The following is a 21,485-nucleotide window of genomic DNA, read 5'->3' on the forward strand; positions in this document are numbered from 1 at the left end:
AGAAAACCCAGCGGAGCTAAACCAACTGTGCGTAAAGTGCCGCGCGATCCAGGATTTGCATAAACTAGTAAGTATGCTAGAAATGGAGCTGGAAGAAGTGAGACAGCAACAGGATCTTGAGGAACTGGCACACCCACAATTCATGGAAGTCTGCATCACCCCTAACAGACTGAAAGCCACCAGGGAGATAGAAGGTCAGAACAGCTGGGTTCAGGTAGGCAGAAGCAGGGAAAAAAAGAAACTTCGTCAAACACAACCACCAGAAATCAAAACAACCAACAGATTTGAGTCACTTCAGAATTTTGATGAGCAGAACCAACAACAAGAGAATGAAAGGAACAACATCCAGGACCCTATTGACAGTGGTGACCAGACAGCAAAAAGAAGGGAGGTCATGATTGTTGGGGACTCCATATTGAGAAACACAGCAAGTTCAATTCGCAGTTTGGACCCCCTTACTACAACAGTGTGCTGCCTTCCGGGAGCCTCGGTCAAGCACATCACTGAAAACGTGGACAGGCTCCTAGAACGAACAGGAGACAACCCGGTAGTAGTCGTCCACATCGGTACAAACAACATTGGAAGAGACAGACCAAAATCCCTGCAAAACAAATTCAGAGAGCTAGGAAGGAAATTAAAAGAGAAAACCAAAACTGTGGTATTTTCTGGTATACTACCCGCACCTTGCAAAGGACCATATGGACAGCTGGAAATAATTAATCAAAACGCATGGCTGAAGACGTGGTGCACACGGGAAGGCTTCACCTATCTTGATCATTGGACCACATTCTACAACGAGGACTATCTGTATAGACGGGATGGACTGCATTTAAATAACAAGGGAACTAGTCTACTCGGAGAAAAGATCCTCGAGCAGGTTCGGAAGCATTTAAACTAGAAAGGAAGGGGGGAGAAATCAACAAAAAAACAGAAGGGAGACCGCATCAAAACAAGAACAACAACTCAGGTAAGACAACCATTAAATGTATTTATCTAAATGCTAGAAGTATCAGAAACAAAATTCTAGAACTTGAAGCTACTGCACTAACAGGTAACTATGATGTGATAGGTGTTACAGAAACGTGGTTATCTGAGAGTGATGGGGACGAATATAATATTTGTGGGAAGAGGAGGAGGAGGGGTAGCGCTATACATAAACAGTCTTGAAGCCCAGGTGTTAAACCTGGACAAAGAAAATAAAACCGAATCAATATGGGTCAGAATAACAGACAAAAATTCAAAAGGCATAATAATAGGAGCATGCTATAGACCGCCAGATTCAGACGGTGAGCACAATAATCTGTTATACAATGACATTAGAAATGTGTGTAGCAAAGGAGAAGCCATACTAATGGGGGATTTCAACTTCCCCCAAATAAAATGGGAAAACCCGGTGGGTAGCGCGAAGGATGAAACAGAAATGGTGGAATTGACAAATGACTGCTTCCTAACACAATTTGTGAAGGCACCCACTAGAGGGGAGGCATGCCTTGATTTAGTCTTTTCAAATAACGAAGATAGAATAACTAAAACAGAGGTCAGAGAACCACTGGCAAACTCAGACCACAACATGGTCTCATTTGAAGTGTTTTTTAAATCCCCAAAAGTAATGACTAAAGCTAAGGTTTACAATTTTAGAAAAGCAAACTATGAAGGTATGAAACAGAGACTAACAGAAGTAGATTGGAGTAAAATAGAGAAAACACCCACAGAAGAAGGATGGTTGTTCTTCAAAAATGTAGTACTAGAGGCGCAAAACAATTATATCCCTAAAGTAGACAAATCTAAATGTAAAACTAAATTGCCAAAATGGTTTAATAGATCAATTAAAAAAAATATTCAGTGAAAAAAGGCACTTTACAGAGCATTAAAAAAGGACCAAAAAGAAAGTACGCAGAAAGAGTACACAGAACTGCAAACGCAAGTCAAAAAGGAAGTTAGAAAGGCCAAGAGAGAAATAGAAATGAACATTGCTAAGGGAGCTAAAACCAATTCCAAAATGTTTTTCCAATATTACAACAGCAAGAGAACATTCAAAGAGGAGATTAAATGTTTAAGAGATACAAATGGCAAAATCGTAGAGGAAGAAAAAAAAATAGCAAATATATTAAATGATTACTTTTCACAAGTTTTTACAAAGGAAGATACTGACAACATGCCCCACATGTCATCCAGTTCCTATCCAGTTTTAAATAACTTTAGCATAACTGAGGCAGAAGTGTTAAAGGGACTAGGAGCTCTTAAAATAAACAAATCCCCTGGGCCGGATGAGATCCTCCCAGTAGTACTCAAAGAAATGAAAGAAGTAATTTACAAACCGCTAACCAAGATCATGCAGCAGTCTCTTGACACAGGGGTGGTACCGACAGACTGGAAAATTGCAAACGTAATACCGATCCACAAAAAGGGAAACAAAACTGAACCAGGTAACTACAGACCAGTAAGCCTGACTTCTATTATATGCAAACTTATGGAAACTATAATAAGATCCAAAATGGAAAATTACCTATATGGTAACAGGGTACTGGGAGACAGTCAACATGGTTTTAGGAAAGGGAGATCGTGCCTAACTAACTTGATTGATTTTTTTGAGGATGCAACATCGATAATGGATAATTGCAAAGCATATGACATGGTTTATTTAGATTTCCAGAAAGCTTTTGACAAAGTCCCGCACAAAAGATTAATTCTCAAACTGAACGCAGTTGGGATTCAAGGAAACACATGTACATGGATTAGGGAGTGGTTAACATGTAGAAAACAGAAAGTATTGATTAGAGGAAAAACCTCAGAATGGAGTGTGGTAACCAGCGGTGTACCACAGGGATCAGTATTAGGTCCTCTGCTATTCCTAATCTACATTAATGATTTAGATTCTGGTATAGTAAGCAAACTTGTTAAAATTTGCAGACGACACAAAAGTAGGAGTGGCAAACACTGTTGCAGCAGCAAAGGTCATTCAAAATGATCTAGACAAGATTCAGAACTGGGCAGACACATGGCAAATGACATTTAATAGAGAAAAGTGTAAGGTACTGCACGCAGGAATTAAAAATGTACATTATAAATATCATATGGGAGATATTGAAATTGGAGAAGGAATCTATGAAAAAGACCTAGGAGTTTGTTGACTCAGAAATGTCTTCATCTAGACAATGTGGGGAAGCTATAAAAAAGGCGAACAAGATGCTCGGATACATTGTGAAAAGTGTTGAATTTAAATCAAGGGAAGTAATGTTAAAACTGTACAATGCACTAGTAAGACCTCATCTCGAATATTGTGTTCATTTCTGGTCACCTCGCTATAAAAAAGATATTGCTGCTCTAGAAAGAGTGCAAAGAAGAGCGACCAGAATTATTCCGGGCTTAAAAGGCATGTCATATGCAGACAGGCTAAAAGAATTGAATCTGTTCAGTCTTGAACAAAGAAGACTACGTGGCGACCTAATTCAAGCATTCAAAATTCTAAAAGGTATTGACAGTGTCGACCCAAGGGACTTTTTCAGCCTGAAAAAAGAAAAAAGGACCAGGGGTCACAAATGGAGTTTAGAAAAAGGGGCATTCAGAACAGAAAATAGGAGGCACTTTTTTACACAGAGAATCGTGAGGGTCTGGAATCAACTCCCCAGTAATGTTGTTGAAGCTGACACCATGGGATCCTTCAAGAAGCTGCTTGATGAGATTTTGGGATCAATAAGCTACTAACAACCAAACGAGCAAGATGGGCCGAATGGCCTCCTCTCGTTTGTAAACTTTCTTATGTTCTTATGTTCATGATTTCTACAGCACAGCAGCCCCGAGCACATCCCAGCGTAGCGCTCTGTAAAGCACTCAAACCAAGCCAAACAAATCCAATCTTCCTCAATCCTTCAGGCTGATTGTGCAACCAGACACAAAGAGGGATTGTTCTGTCTAACCAATCCCTGACGCTTTGTGAAGACAGGCTGATTTGTTCCCATGCTTTTATTTTGGGTTGAGCAGACTTTAGCTTTACATTTCTTTTCATCAGCAATTGTTCAAACGGCACAATCATAACCACTGAATATTTAAGGGTGATTTTTTTGGGGGAAAGTATTTCTGGTAAAAACCATAGGCATACTGTATTTCAGTTTAGTCATCCTCATCACATATAAACAAAACTTCCATTATATGTAAAAATGAGATTAGAACTTCATCCTGAAAGTGACACCAGCAGCCTGTACATTTGCCAAAAATAAACTCACCAGCTCAGTGTGAAATTATAAATGAACCCTTGGAGGCAATGAAGATTATATTGCTTTGAAATGCATTCAAGCAAAAATATAGCTTCACAATCTGTTAATTTCCCCAACTCATTACACACACACACACTTGTTTTCTAGGAAGAATAATCCTTTTAAAAACATGGTCGCCACACAATTTGGGATTAAGAATTTGTCAGCCAAAGCAAGGCTAGGTCTGGTCCATAGATGAGACCGCCAATGAGTACCTGTTGCTACATGAAGTTCAGTGGACCACCAGGGGGCAGTCTCTCCTCTTAAACACACCAGTGGTTTTACACCGAAAACTGATATGTTAATTCACTATATTGTAATTTTTTACTTAAAAAAAACACTTCAGATGTGTACAGTGCAAAACCAGTCCACTCAACAGTGTCTTGGGATGAAATAGTTTTCATCTGTAGATGGTTCAGGCAGAAAATCCACCCAGTATAAATACATGGATTTAATTTTTTATTTATTTTTATGTGAAATGGATTACCACAATATAGTCCACTGTTTAATTAATCATGTACCAAAACATAAGCAGACAAATGATCATTTTCTACAGGCATCACTGATTTTGACAGCGTTCAGCTTCTTAATAAATGCTTTTATTAGTGTTTTATTTTTTTTATTAATGACTAAAGCCTATCTCCGGTCTCTGCCTTTACCGAGTATCAGAAGGTTTGAACTTCTTGAAATATTTAATGAGCACATGTTGCAGGGACATGTGCATTTACTAATCAGATGAGGCGATGCACTTTACAAACGTACACTTCACTTGAGTAAAGACTGGGTCAAGTGGGTTTCAAAAACAGAATTGAAAGACCTTGAAAAGACCAAGAATTGAAAGACCAAAAACCGAAGGCATACTACGGCCAACTCCACCAGTGCAAGATATATTCAGCAGCTTTTATCAAACTACTCTGAAGCACCTAATCACACCAGAACCAGGCTGCCACATTTACAGTGCCATACAGCATCCCACAATAGTCAAGACAGCTTGACAAGCAGGACCCTGAATCTCACCATGAGGCTTCCCAAGCAAAGGGCTGTCACATTTACTGTGCCCACTAAGCACAGCACACCCACTCCAGGGCCAGAACCTGTTTACACTTTGCATTTCATGCAACCTTTTATTAGGGTGTTCAAAAGACCCCTCAGCAAGCTATTAAATAAAAACAGCTAATGTGTTCTTCTCTGGGAGTCTCTGGGAATGTAGGAAGAAAGGGGAAAGGTGCAACTGAATGAACAATGTTGCAGCCATATCACCTTGGATTCCTGTCTCATCAACCTCAGTAGATCCAGTTTCTGTCCTATCTAGATTGCCAGGTTTTTGGTACGCTGTCCGAGGACACACCAGCAGCACAGTGCCACCCAGTGTATTGTGGGGTTAGTTATTAAGCTGGTGCCTTCCAGGTGCTGGGGGATATTCATTTACATACAGGATATACCTGAAACATACATTCATTTACATAAAGGTGAAACTAAACAACTAAGAGCCATTAAACTTTACATTTAGTTATTAAATAAAAATGACTTACCTATATTTGGATGATTCAAAATCTTCATTATTCTTACTTCCCTGAAAAGCTGGGGAAAAAAAATGGAGAGATTTAAAAAATAAATACTGCAAAACATAATTCTCTATATTTCTGTTTAATCTCAATCTCTTGACAGCATTGTTTTGGCCTTGTTACAAGTTTTATTATGACGGCATGTATTCAAAAGGAGTAAAATACATCAAAATCTATTTTGCTTTAGATGGTTTTATTAACTTCCGCATACAATTAATAAAAGGAGGTGGAAAAAAGGGGGAAATACAGGAGATTACTTCTCATTATCTAACTTCCCAATTTGGTGCTGAATAAAATGCAAACAGTACATATTTTTACATAGGGTAATGCATTTATTAACTGATAAGTTGACAGATTAATTGGATTTAATGTGCTGTACAAACAAAGTCCTAAAGTGACCTAAAGCCTGACTACCAGCCTGAGGATATTCAATAATAATGTGAAATAATAATAAAACAGTAAAATAAAAAGTGGTGCAACAGGATACACTTGGGGAAGAGTGGGAGAGGAGACCACCACTGGATTAGACTGGGAGTACAGACAGGCACAGCTATCAATTGTAGCAGCTCCTGTCCTAGTCTACAGTAACAATAACTACAGAGAAAACCCAGGATCTCACTGATTGGATTAGGGACTTTAAAAAGGGATTAGAACACTAACCCAGAGGCACAAAACTCATGACCAGTGGATCACTTCAGAGCCAACAAAACCCCTTTTGAACCGCAAGGTGATTCCCTCATTAGCAAGAAAATATTGCAAGCCCTCCTTCACTGCCCTGGATCAGTTGTCAGCGCAACTTTATTTTTTCTTTAACCCGTCACATTTCTTTTAATTCATGGGAATAGAGTTCAACATACTCCAGTGCAGTTCCATTATAAACAGAAGAAAACACACATTGGAAAGCTGTCCCACATGATATTCAGTGACCACCACTATACTATACACTCACGCAGATAATAGATTATGTAGCCTGTATTTTTCCTTTGAAATTTTAGTATTCTCTGCGTTAAAAAAAAAAAAAGTCAATCATAGTTAACGTGTCCCGTTTTTCTGTAAGTTCACAGTTTTCACATTTGAAGAATAAATACCTGGATGCTTTGATGGGTCGACTCAGCATTCTGGGCTTGCTGATACTAAGGTCCATTTGTCTACAAACCACAAATGCATCATACAGTATATTGAAAGAATACTGAAAAGATTAATGAAAGAGATACAAAGATCAGCTAATGACATCCTTTTGTATGTCAGCAGTTTGTTAGTAAAACGACCTGGCACAGTGGATCAATGTGCAACCCACTTTCCTTTAAAAAAGTTAACCGTTAGCAGTTTCAACAGCTATTGTCTAACTTTCCTATGTCCTTCCGTGCCCTAGTTTTTTCGTCTGTGTACCTAGACTGTATTAGACCCGTACGTATATTGATACCGACAACAGTACTACAGGCAAGTGCAGAATGAAGAGCTCATTGAATAAACATGCAAATACTTCACTGTTAATTAAATTCTGCAATGGTTTTCTAAATTTAGTCATGGCCAAAAATCCCCCTGCGACACCCTATGCCAGTGCAATCCCAGACCAGGATTACTGCAGATAAGGGGGGGGGGGGGGGGGGGGGGGGGGGGGTTGCAAATTATTTTTAATACACAGAATGGAAGCTTCGGGTAGATCTCCCAATAGCATCCAATTGAACTGAAACTGCTTTTAGGAATACAGGTCGTACGTGTCCTTGAATGAAATTCATTTAGATTGTATCAGGACACAACAGTGACTTTAACATACACCCAACTGACAGTCTCTCATTTCAAATTCCATGTACTGTAATACAGTGCACATGCATCTTGGCTATGATGTAATGCAGCCTCGGCTAGCTCTGATTCACAGAAGAGAACTGCATACAGTATTACACATCTTCATACGCAGCTGTAGCTGCCAAGCGGGAATTCCACTCATTTGATTAACCTTTCATCAAGAGACCTCCTTTTGCTTTTAAAAGCCCTTATTTAATGCCAACAGTGCTGGTAGAATAATAAACCTTGTATACAAGTCCACCTTCACAAAGCCCTGCACCAGTAAACATAATCCAGATTGGCTCTCGACAAACCTCTCTCAATATAATACAACACTTGGCATTGATCCCCCCCCCCCCCCCCCCCCCCACCCCACTCACTCCCCACTCACTCCCCCACTAACCTTGATGAGATGACATGATGACCCCAGAATAATGAACATACATAAAATGAGACACAAATCAGACAGCCTTTTAACCTCACAAAGGGAGAACCGTGGGGGAGGAAGACGCTTCCCTGTGGACAATCTCCAGCTCCAGGGAAAAAAGTACTCTGCTCATCCAGTAATGGGCAAAAAAAAAAAAAAAAAAAAAAAAAAAAAAAAAGTGCTTCTTTCTCCACAAAGGAGGACATTGAAAAACGTCCATTCAAAATTACCCAAGAAACAAGTCACGTTGTGCCAGCTTTAACAAAGTAACAAAACAATTAACACACACAGAAACCACTGGACTGCCTGTCACTTCATCCAAAACGACGACAGTGCATTATTTAGGTGGTGTGGATCAAGCACTAGTCAGAGGAACCGATTAAAAAGTAAAATAAGCTAATTAAGGTTAATGAAATCAGTGAAAAAATGCTGTTCCCACTCATGCAACCATGATGCCCTCTGCATGTCTTCCCACACAAACTACTCAATTTAACCTAAACTTCAGTGCCTTGATCTTAAATTATCCAAGCGCTGAAAATCTACTTTTTGCAGCGTCTGCTTTTTGATTAGAAAAAGAAAATCGACAGCAACATGCTGTAAAAAAGACCCAGAGAGCATCTTACCCAACCTGCAATGTTGAATGCACTTTGCTATAATATAATACAAAAAACAGATACTGTTTCAGGAAGGAGGGATAAGGTTAAATTTCAGGGCAATTTACAATTGGACCAAGAATTGTACTGATAAGAGGAAGATATTTAATCATATTGAAGAAATTAGTAAAAGCTATTATTGGAGACCAATGCCACTTTTCTTAAAAAAAAAAAAAAAAAAAAAAAAAATTCTTGGGGATAGTTTCTGTATGCTAGCATATTCTCAGCCGATTCACAAAAAGAGGCCATTGGGGAGCGAGTGAGTCCTATCTGGCTAGTATCTAGTTACCCTGCCAAGTTGCACACACGCTAGATTTAGTTTGAAATGGTCTGTGACTTTGAATACTGAAGTGCAACATCTACAAAACACAACCCATAAGGGCAAGTAAAGTACATACCAGACAAGATTTTTATCGCTGCTGGCTTCAAAAGAATTCAAAGCCAACCTCTAGTTACAGTCAAAATGCTCTGCCAACTGTACACATCCACGAAATAGCTCTGAGAGCCAACGGCTTTGAGAGGCTAGAGTTTAATGACAGCCGCCAACTCCACAGTCTGATCAGCAGGCCCCCAATAGTCTTTAATGGGCTGGTGCCAATTACATGTTTGCTTTTTATTATTGCAGAAAAAAGACTGCATTTAAAAAAAACAAACAAAGTTGTACAATGCTATAATTAACAATACACACAAAACCAGCAATTAGGAGATGTTGTATTGACAGTAGGGCTGCGTTCAAAGGTTCGGTCACTAGCCAGGAATTCAAAGGGAGTTCTAAACCAAACTTAAACAAACGCTGCACCCAGCACACACAGCACCTCATCACTACGGAACCTTTACACGGTCCAAAGAACTGCTTTCAGAAAGGCAGAAAAAACCCATAGAAACACCTCTCGTCTACAGTTTGCAAAAAAGATGTTCAACCAGTCTGAAGTATTGTGTTCAGCTATGTTGTTTTTTGAAGAAAATGTGCATTTATTTTCAACAGACTAGGGTGGAACCAGGGGAATAAATGTTACAAGGACACATCGGGGTATCCTGCACTGTGCAAAAAAAGGAGGTGGTGTTCAAACAGCTGATTTTTAGAAAAAAAAAAATCGCAATTTAGAACTTGTATGAACTGGAAAGCATTATGAACTGAAACACCGTTTTCTTTTTGATTTTGTAAAACAAGTTACAAGACTGTTACAAGAAATGTTATATATGTTATTTATTCAGGGGACAACCATTATTATTGTGATAATTTACAGCAGATAATCTGTAACAGAAAATTGCATTATTGTCCAACACTACTGTATATGTTTCACAAGCAGCATCAATTACATGTACATAAACAACTTGCATTTTAATTATAAAAACATGATTACTGTTCTATATGAAGAATTTTTAAACTACATGTGAATGTTTTACTCCATTTACATGGCTTACTTGTAAAAATAGGACTTTAGTAGTAGCTATGGTAACATTCACCAGGTCTGAGCCTTCGAAGGTCAAAATGTACCCTTTGTTACAGCTCTAGGTGACAGTATGTAATTGGTTCTAATTCTAGCAGCTACAAAAATACCCATTGAAGTTCAGTTATCAGGATTAGGTTTTCCAGAGTAGGAAATTTAGCAGAGTGCAATACGAGTTTAAGACGGGTAGATCATGATCATGAATTTAAAATATTAAATTGGGGGGTTATATTGCGGTCACGTTTTTATGTAGATTATATCCCAGAGCTTGTGTAGTGCAGCCATATGGCTCCGGGGATGCTATAGGCATAAATAAATTTAGCAGACTTAAAAAAGGCTAACTGCAGAGCTTGGCTGTGGAAGCACAACACTCCTAACTCCCTTATCTTTCACCACTGAGTAACACCACCGCCTCCACATGCACCTGCTATGGTATACAGGACCAATAGGACAATACTTCCCTGCCTACTCTGATTGCAATGGTGCTTCAATGATGCAGCTGTAGCCTCATTCTCCATGCAACTAGAAACTGGAGGATAGCACACCCTTTTGCATGCAATTATGCCTGACAATTAGGATCCCCCCCCCCTCCTGTATTTTTCCACATCAGGCTCAGTTGGGAGTTCCATTAGGTTTACAAAGAATGAAGTAAATGGAACTACCGGAAATGCTTCTCTACACTACAAAAGCTGTTCATATTTATGAGCGTCCCTGCCTCTTGACAGATGCCTCTGAACACCAAGAACTTTGCTATAAAAGTGTTTAGTTTCCTTATTTTATTTTTATTTTTTTACATTATGGGGTTTAACACCGTGAAAATAACCAACTCAAAATATCTAAGGCTGTTCTTGGTCCCCAAGCTGTACAGTAACTGGAAGTGTTACTGCTGCTACCCTGATAACACAGCAAGACTGCGTGTGTCAGATTACCATACTGTACGTTTCAGGAGCAACTACAGTTCAACACGTTAATCTAAAAACAATGCTGGATCTTAATACTGCCACTATCTAGGGTGTTAGCAGTATTTTTGTATCATGTATTTGTGTGTATATTACAGTAGGAAGAGGTTACTTTTGAAGCAACGTACTTCAGCTTCATGCTGGAACTCCTTTGCTAGTGGAAGCCCTAGGAATGCATCCATTAATTTAAAGCTAACTGAGATACTCAATTACATTGAGGGGTACCCACTTGCCAAAATCAGGACCACGTCAGTGTACTGTACATTGCCAACCACCAGGATGTGAAAAGCTGCCAATATGTTGCACTTCACACTCGATACAACAAAAAAAAAAAAAGAGCTCTACATTACTGTAACAGACATTTAAAAACAGCAGAATGAATTAATCTGTATCTGCCGTGTATAATTCCACTAAAAAAAACAAATCCCTTGTTTTAAGTACACCCTACATTTGGACCTGTATTAAAATGTATATTATACTGACTTCTAACACCTCAGTGAGAAATATTTCAGTCATGCTAGGGTGGCAGTAGCTATTCTGTACTCTGCAGTCAAGACTACTCAGACAATGCTCTGCAAACTCTAGACACACATTTCAGTCACAGCCCACTGAAGTACTGGAAATCACTTCAGGCAGTTCTGTTATAATAGGCAGAAAGAATGCTGCAGACCTGTCTCTATTACAATACTGCAGAGAGAAGCTTACTGTACAACTGCCCACACACCTACAGACAAACACACATACATACATACACATACATACACACACAAATAGGATGAATGTGCATGTGAAGGTTCTGTAACAACTCAGCACAGAAGGTACCAAGGAATGTTTTTTTTTTTTTTCATTCATTCATAGTGCACACACTTAGCAGCTCAAACGGGAGGAAGCTTTCAATGCTTTTCTAGATCGAAAATACAATAAAACACATACAAACCATAAAGTTAAGATACTAAACTGCACATGTATCTAACTTTGGGGGAAAAAAAAATAATAATCAATGTGTCTATGTACTTATTACTAACCTGTTACTCTACATGTAAGCATGTTTGAATGGAAAATTTGAGCAATAAAACAAGAAACACTAAACAGCACCAACAGATCAAGAATTGGCATACAGTTCCAGAAGTTATGTGGCCCTGTTGTTATCCTGCCACCACTACTAAATCTCCTTCTCGGGTTAAAAGGTCAACGGTGGTAAGGATTAAAAGGAAAATAAGAGGCAGCCCAGCATGCAAGCAGTGAGAGGAAGAAAAACAGAGCGCCTAACCTGGTACAACAGGAGGATTGCACGCTGGGGGCAGAAGACCAACATTTCCAGACTGGCCTCCTTCACCAAGGGGCATTGCCGCACCCGTTCTAAGCGGGTCTAGTGTGCACACAGTATGAACAGCATGCCACCAGTGCATATCTATATTATAATGCAACAATTCTGTATTTTAGAAGCAATAAAAGATTTCCTGCAGATTAAACCTATCCCAGTCTGTCTCGGATGATTCCAATAACATATAGCACAACATATCATACGGGTGAGATTCTTTCGCCCCTTATTTGTGCCCCATAATATAATAATATTCATCATCAGGGAAATGTAACTGACAGGAAAAGATTTTTTTCTCCAACAAGACTGTATGACGCATAAGAACATTACACCCACTCACTGAATGCATCGTGAGTAACTGCGGTCGTTCAGCACAGCTGAATACCACAAGCAGCACTGTCAAAATGCAGTGGAAAAATTCTCCAATGTAACCCAATGCAGTTGCTCCATTTTGGTCCAGTAAAACCACACCTTTTACAATAGCAAGGCAACTGTGCAAAGGCTATACCCAAGAGTCATTGCTGGTTTTATAACAGGCCTGTGTAACTAGGGTCATAGAAACGATAAATCGGGGGTCAATCTAGGACAAATTATAAATTCTCAAATTTTAAAAAAGCCAACTGGTTAACCGGTCCCAGTCTTGGGTATGCCCCAACCAAAATATCTGTATGCAAGACACTTAAAGCTATTCATTAGTTATTGTTGTCTTTTTAACAAGTTACTTAGGGTTGGATTTGATTAACCTAAACCCTTCCAGGATAAGCCACAGCTTTTCATATAGATAGATTAGACAGACAGATAACATCAACCACACATTTATAGGGGTCCTAGGATAAACACAGAATCAAGGGATTGATGCAATCCAGGGAAATTCCCTGGTGCTGTAAAATACTCTAAAAAAGAAGAACAAAAACCAGCTGTGGCTTATCAAAGCGGGGTACAGGCAAATCAAAACGACCCCTTAACACTGAAAGAGTTCAACCATCATACAAAGATAAAAATGGCAAAAACTGACGGCTCATACTGCCCTGACAAATTCAAAGTAGCTTTTACAATCACTACCGTACTCAACACAGTAAAATGATACAGCAACTAATACAGTAGCACAGCAAAAAAGACGACCGTCTGCTCAGCACGAGTTGCTTCTGCTCCTTTGATGCCACGATGCCCAAAGCAGCAGTCACCTTCCTGTGTAATCTGAAATGTCCGCTTTGCAAAAACAAAATTCAGATTAGTTTTCATTTTGTTGTGACCCTCCTTCAAAAACTGTTGGTGACAGTTACTGTTATTTAACATACTTAAAAACAGCACTCTGGTTTAATTCATGCAGCAGTGAATGAATTCACAGCAACCACTGCAGTCCCACCATGTATAGCACTGGCAAAAAGTTCTGCACCATCTAGAATTTTAGGGCTGAGAAACTATAAACATAATTTAGACATTTAGATTTTATTTCACAAATTACAAAATTATATTGAAAAGTCTATCGGTAGCCATAATAGCAGTATAGTACATTATGTTAGATTTCAAAATGTCATGTTAATTATATAGGGTGACGCAAAACCTATGGCCACAGCTGTACGGTACTTGGACCTCCAGAAGGACACTGGCCCTGTTAGCCTGCACATACTGTCACTCTGCAGTGCTGAAGGCTGAATGAAATGTAGAGGCTATGAAGGCAATAATCACGGCCCATATCCAGTGTGAAGGGGGGTGTGAGAGTTAGCACCTTTAGCATCATCTGGCTGCTGCAAATAAAAGGTTGGATTTTATTTAGCTCATCAAAAGTGAAGAGTAGCCCCGTGATTGGAAGGCTTGACTGCCCCTGAAGCCCTAGCAATGGGAATGGAATCTTCCAAAAAGGGTAGACAGAGCTACGAGTACTGAAAATAAAGGACTCTAAATGTTCTGAAACATCTAGAATGTGAAGAGCTCTACCATACATAAAGGGCTCCACTATATGCCTGTTGTGGGGGAAGTTTGGAATTCCACATTTACATAAAAACAGAAGTAACATAACAAATAGCCTTGGGTATGCCTTCATCTCTTTTAGGACCAACTCGCTTACAGGATCATAGTCTCTGTTGGTTGCGATGTAGGGATTTCACTGTATTTGATAATATGAGGTTTACAGGAATTTAAGGAAACACATCCCACCTTTCCTATTCGGAACACTACTATAAGCAGACGCTAAAAATACTAGGTCCACTAACACAGAACGCAAGACATGCTGTGCCATTTCAAGTGGAATCGCAATGAAACGTGCTTCCGTTTCATCCTTGAAGTGATTAATCCATGTCAGTCTGCAGATGGAGGATATTCGGATCATGGTGGTGTCAACTTATCCTCAGCTGTGTGATGCCACTCAGACAGACTGCAGAGATACAAGAAATGAAACAAAGGAAGCTACTCCCAGGATGATGAAATAACTAGGTTAGGTTAATGCGTATAATAATAATAGTAATCGATGACTGTCTTTGTACAATATTTCACAAGACTGCCGGCAGGAGTTACATTACAATTGTTTTTGTGGTATTTTATTGACAGTATTTCACACAAACCCGATAACTGTTCATTGCGAAAATGTTTTTACAAGACTTGCTTTAGATGCTGCAATCTAATAAACGTTCAGACACGTGCAAATTAGCCAAGGCAATGTGATTTTAGTGTACAGTATCGTTCCATCAAGGGATTAAACTGGCTACATCTAAATCCAGCATTCAAGGAGCACTTGAATACAGTGCAGCTGCAGCCCACCAAACGGTTATCCAGTGACCACTTACATTCATCTTCCTTTTTGAGTGACCCAACACATCCGGCTGGACATTTAATCCCCAGACACTCTCCCCCACAACACCCACATCACAAACTATTCGGGAATGCGAGCTGCAAAATGCCACAATTAACCAAGCAGCAGAAGACATGAAAAGCGCGGGCAGACTGTTTTGTTAAGTTGAAACTCAAGACCTGCTGCTGACCTCCTCCAGATGCTTGGCTTTATCCCAAACCCAGGAAAGTTATTATTTGGTGCAGCTGACGAGGGTGGTAAATGTTCTTGGCTTCCCTACTTACTAAAGCACCTCTGAAAGGCTTCTCTACAGCTTCCATGGCTGACTGAATAATTAACAACCAGCTGCAGGCTGACGTTCCCTAAACTGTGTTGTCAGGGATTCTTTTCATTTTCAGGACAGGAAATTTAGAAAACTGTGTCAGAAACTTTGGAACTATTAAGTTTCCTTTTACACAGAAGGGCTATATGAAAAGTTCACACAATGACTTCACATGCCAGACCGTGCAAGTTTTAACAATTACAGAAAACTAACGGTCCTCAGGACTGTACAATTAGGGTTTCTGAATTTAGGATTTCTCTCAATACCCCAAAACAAAAATAATAAACTGAAACGGCAGAGTTGAGAGGCACATCTTGCAGTTTTATAACACCTCTAATACGAGCTGCTCTACTAACAGAACGTATATTAAGTTACTCATTTTAGCTTTCTGGTTTTATATAAATGTATTTATGGGTCACAGTGGATGAAAATGTACAAGGTCTGCTTATGTCAATCACCAGCTCATCATGTGACTGTATTTAAAACAAGTCCTTCTGATCTGACTTCCTTACAGTAAATAGGCAATTTGTTCCGATGGGAAGAAGCACCAGTAGTAATTACGAGACACTCCCTAAACATAAATCATAAAAGACTAGTGGGAAATAATAAAATTGGTGTATATTAAGTTTTGTTTGACTGCTGGGCTACTACAGACTGCTACTGGTACCACGCTGTACCAACCTACTTTGTGGAACCACAAAATTAATACAAGATAAAAATGTGTTGCTTTGAGTCTTAGGTGCCATTACACAAATATCAACAAACGAACAAAATGACAAAATTAAACTGACCAAAGCAATTATCAGTTCTTTTGAGATACTTTTGCGGTCACCATGACACTGCACTCTGAATAACTTCAATGCAAATACATTCTTGCAGCACTGCTTATAGATATTTGAGCTAGCAAAGTGGCAAAAGAAAGAAAAAAAGTGAATCCCTCTGTGCCTCGTGACTCAAAATAATGGAGAGAAAACCAAAGTGCCAAACAATTTCACAGCCAGTCTGCTGTCTTGAAAAAGGCTCTGCCAAGCAAAATTCCTAAAATTTGTATCTGATTTCTTGACAAGAAACAGTCTCATGAATTTTTTACAACCCACAAAGAACATGTTATGAGACGCAAAAAGCGTCTAAGCAATCTCTTACTTGCTGAATTTTTACATTCTTGAGTAGAAGGGGAGTCTACAAGCTCTAATTATGTGTGTGTATATATGTATATATATATATATATATATATATATATATATATATATATATATATATATATATATATACATATATATACATATATATATATTATATATATACACATACACATACACACACACACATTATATATATATATATATATATATATATATATATATATACACACACACACACACATACATACACACACACACACACATACATACACACTTCCTAATACCATAACTACCAGAGAACATATGAATGCGGAAACAGAAAAAGAAAATAATCTGAATGTTGATCAAGGAGAACCAGGCAAATATACAAACTTTACCATTAACATACTAACAGATAAAGAACTTCCAATGCAATAAAAAAAAAAAAAAAGTTGCTTGGCTTTTGTCTACAACTGCAAAAATCGTCGTTTTAAAATTCATACATTTAACCACATTAACCAGTTTCATCTACAGCTACACTGAGCCGGTGTACTGAGCAACAAACTGCTGAAATAAGATCAACTAATTCTGAGCTACCCTGCCCCCCACCACCAGGAAGACTGACGTGCTTGCTCTGACAAACGAGAATTCTGCGTTTCAAAGTACAGTAAAGCAATATTTTAACTGGCAGACCATATGCTGCACAGGCATCAAAACATTACATTCCAAATCAGAGGGCAACTTTCGGTACAGTGGTGTTACTGTACTTTTGTGGAAGTAGCACTTCATTACAATTCTAGTCTGTTTTCAATAGCTGAGGCGGTTTATCTTTCATATGGCAATCAACAGCATGAACATTAACCCTACCTGGCTTTCCAAACATCGTATTAAAGCTAAAGTAGTTTGTGGGAAGCCACAAAAGACCTAAAACATAAGAGGAAACTCTTTTAGACAGTGATTCACAAAATATAAAAAATATGATATTTGAGAAGGAAATGACTGAATTGCTAAGTATTGTTTAGCCATGAGCCCCATGCTGTGTTTGCAATGGCATGGATTTTTCACAGCGGAGCTAAATGTCAAGAGTTTAACCATGGCAGGAAGCAAGGGCTGGAATACTCCCGGAAGATCTATGATACACACAAAGCTATAGCAGTGCTTTCTACCAATCACAACAATTTGTGATCTTTAGGTTTATATGGTTTAAAAAGTTGACAAACTCTCATCTACAAGAGATTGCAGGCCAGGATCACAGCTAGCATACCAACAAATGGTAGTTAGAAAAAAGGTTCTGAATTTTACAAGACTGGGGTTTAAAACCAGAGACCCTCTACCCACTAACAAGATCATTACACGGACACCCACAGAATCAATTAAAGAAGCATTTACAAGCTACGAGGGCTCTTCAAAGCCTTCTTCAAAACTAATAATTCCACCAAAAGGTTCTTTATGGTAACTCGTCATTATCCCCAACGCAAACCTCTATATGAAATAAAAACCCTCAAAACTACCAGGCACTGGGGTTGGGGATCCATTTATGTTCTGGTCTAAGCTTCACTTTTGTATAACTATTTTGTAGTTCAGAGACTAAAGACTTCCCCAACACTAATTAAACCACAGATCCGGCAGCAGCAATGTAATGCTTCACTTTGATGAAAAGCACAAACCAGTGTGACATTCACATTAAGGAAGGTGTGCGTCATCCCAAGGTTCTCGTCTCCTTCTCAATGACTCACATTTTCTCTGAGACATGAGTAGTTCTGCTGGAAAACAAAACCATTCCCAGCACTGCTGTTACTGTTTCTAGCAGTCATACAGTAAATCTAACTCTTACAGACTGCGGTTTTCTACTGAACATTACAGTAGAATTCAAACAATTAGCATACAAAAACAATGATATGTTTTTAAGAATTAGATGTTTACAGGAACATCGGCAAACTGCATCGAAATATCCAAAGGCTACACACTTTACCATCAGAGTAATCAAATTCCATGCACTAAGAAACCAAGTAAAGCAGACAAAGGTATTTAGCTGGGAAGGGTGACTTTTTAAAAAGGTATAGTAGAAAGAATAGAAAATCAAAATAAAAGTAAAAAGAGGAATTGGAGGAAAGGGCAATTAGGAAGGGTGGATTTATGTCACAGGGATAAACTGTCATACTGTGCACTATTATCCCTGCTCTTGTCTCTTGCATTTGTCTGAATTTCTATACACTACTGTACATCTGTCAGCATGCTACAGCCCATTGTAAGAATGAAGATAATGGCATTCCCAGTACTGCAAATCCCAGTATTTAAGCAAATCTGTGTGTCACAAAACCGAAGAACATTTCACTTTTATTTAGACTCAAGAGTGCAGGCCAGTATTGGACAGGTAGTTACTAACCAGAGTTTTACTACACAGCTTGAAGGCCTAAGGAAGCAATGCACAAGCACCGAAGAACAAACATGCTTACTTCTAGGTTTAGACACAAGAAATTTGGCCCTGTTCACAATACAGTTTAAGACACAAACAGAGAGCAAAAATGGACGAGGCCCTGTTGGACCACAATATAATGTTTGTTGCTTAAATGCTAGCTGTAAAACATTCAGGATAGGAACACTGTTTGGACAGGGGTGCAAAATTATTATAAATAAATAAATAATAATACTTTAGCTTCCTAGAGTAAAACACTTTGAATATTTAAGGATGTATATAAGACCACTAAACAGGTTCTGTTAAAACTGCTGCCATAAACTGCTCTTACAGCAGATCTAATTATTACCTAGATTTATAATCGGGTAGCAAATCACTTCAGTTAGTTATCTTCATAATAGGATTACTGTACACAGTTATCACTGCCCTGACTGCAACAGAAATCCATTTGAAATTTTCAAAGAAATCACGGGGTATCCCTCTGGGTATGCATACGTTCCCATGAAGAGTCAAAAGAAGGAAACACCTCATTAAATCCAATGCTGAAACAAACAGTAATGTACACATACAGTACAAACAGCCTATTTTAAATGTCATTAAGCCCTTTGTGGCTGTTATACACTGTTCTAATATTTCGTGATGTGCATCGGGCATGTCATACATGTGGCTGCTTCTGTCAAATCAATGTAGCAGATACACAGAACACAGATCCACAGAAGTACACTTTCTTTTTCAGTTATTTACAACCTACATGAAGAAGAGTCTAGGGTAAGCAAAATGTACAGCTTTCGGACGTGCAATTTTATTTAAGCTGAAGGCTGAGTGGTGGTCAAATGACCCCCTCTCCACTCCAATGACAGACAAACATCCAACATTTTTAAAATCCTGAACGATTCAATGATCATAATTTAGGTGACAACATATTCCATTTCCCTGTAGACAGAATATGAAACAAGCTGAGGTCAACACAGAGTTTAAAAGGGAAATTAAAAAGCAAAAATAATCTTACTGTACCAATAGTTTCCTGGAAAGAACACCTACAGTGAGTTAAAATTAAACTCTTCACCCCTTCACCCCCGTTCAATCATGCTTAACACAGAAGTCTGTTCAGCATAAAGCTATAACAAAATGTCATGCAACCTCAGAGTCTGGTACTAGATTTATTTCTTCTTAGCAACAGGGTGATGACATTATTTATCCAAGAACCAAGTTCCTAGATATATTATTCAATATTGGCACAGTCAGTGCATATTAATGGCATTTACAATAAAATTGAATAGACTACATTGTTATTAAATCTGCTAGATTAGAATCAGCACTATATTACCTCCTAACCACACTCCAGTGTTGGACCACATGCAATGCCCAAGCACATTCTGAAAATGAAGAAATGGCATATTCAAGCCTACTTTGTTTTATGGTAGTATTAAGTCAGAATGGACTAAACTGTTTTGGACGATTGTTGTTTGTCGTTCTTTTACCCTGGGGATACTTTAGCTATCTCTTTTTTTTTTTTACATCATTTTTATTTGTTTTTATGGCACGCAGTACTTAATTATTTTGTTATTAGATATTTCTAACTGATTTAGCTCCATCTCCCAGGTTTTTGTACAAGCACTGTAACACTCAAATCTATGTATACACATTGCTTTATGCTGGCTTAAAAAAAAAAAAAAAAAAAAAAAAAACTAGTAAAACACATTGTGCGTTATAAATACTTACTTGGTTTACAGAAGTTTCACACATTCCCCCGTGCAATACCACTTATAAGGCATCATCAGTTATAAAACAGTTCTAACTACTAACACTACAGTAATCAGCTCCCCGGTGCATTTGACGTTATTTCTGTCAGTGAGCCATTGCCTAACCTCAATCCACTCTGGTGTGTTCAACGTTTTCATAAAATCACATTTCTAAAAGAGAAGTAACTTGTGCAACCGAACAGCCAACACTTCCCACTTCTCTGAAATTCTATAATCAGAGGCCACACTGTTTAAAAAATACATAAACAAATAAAACATAGCTGTGGCAAAACATACTTCGTTATTATTCAAAGAGCTGTTTTAGTTCTTAAGTTTACTTAAAGATCCATTACTATTTTCTGCCCAAGATAGGGCCAGTAACAGCGACTTGCATCCCTGTGCTGTGAAAAGGTTAAGAAACCCTGGTTAAGCCATACTCACTGAGAAGATGAAAAGTGAAGCAACATAAGGTAATTAAAAAATATTAATATCAAACAATTTCCCTAGGAGAAGATGAGCATGAAGCTCCGCTCATGGCAATAAACCCAGATGCCTTTTTTTTTTTTTTTTTTTTTTTTTTTAAAACTGAAAAAATAAATAAACAGACAGTTAAAAAACAAAACCATGCTCCAACTCAAGTCATCAGGACATACTGCAGGTCCAATGAATTTGGAGATATTCC

General features: G+C 38.5%; 1 protein-coding gene across 10 annotated transcripts in view; it reads right to left on the reverse strand.

Moving 5' to 3' along the window:
* Window positions 1-21,485, reverse strand: part of LOC121324812 (MAP/microtubule affinity-regulating kinase 3) — a 50,493-nt gene that overhangs the window by 22,431 nt on the left and 6,577 nt on the right. For all 10 annotated transcript variants that reach the window (XM_041267011.1, XM_041267012.1, XM_041267004.1 and 7 more), the window contains exon 4: window positions 5,786-5,834. In XM_041267011.1, the coding sequence (XP_041122945.1) occupies window positions 5,786-5,834 (49 nt within the window). The remainder of the gene's footprint in view (window positions 1-5,785; window positions 5,835-21,485) is intronic.

This window comes from Polyodon spathula, chromosome 12, assembly GCF_017654505.1.
Source record: "Polyodon spathula isolate WHYD16114869_AA chromosome 12, ASM1765450v1, whole genome shotgun sequence".
NCBI classification, from domain to species: Eukaryota; Metazoa; Chordata; class Actinopteri; order Acipenseriformes; family Polyodontidae; genus Polyodon; species Polyodon spathula.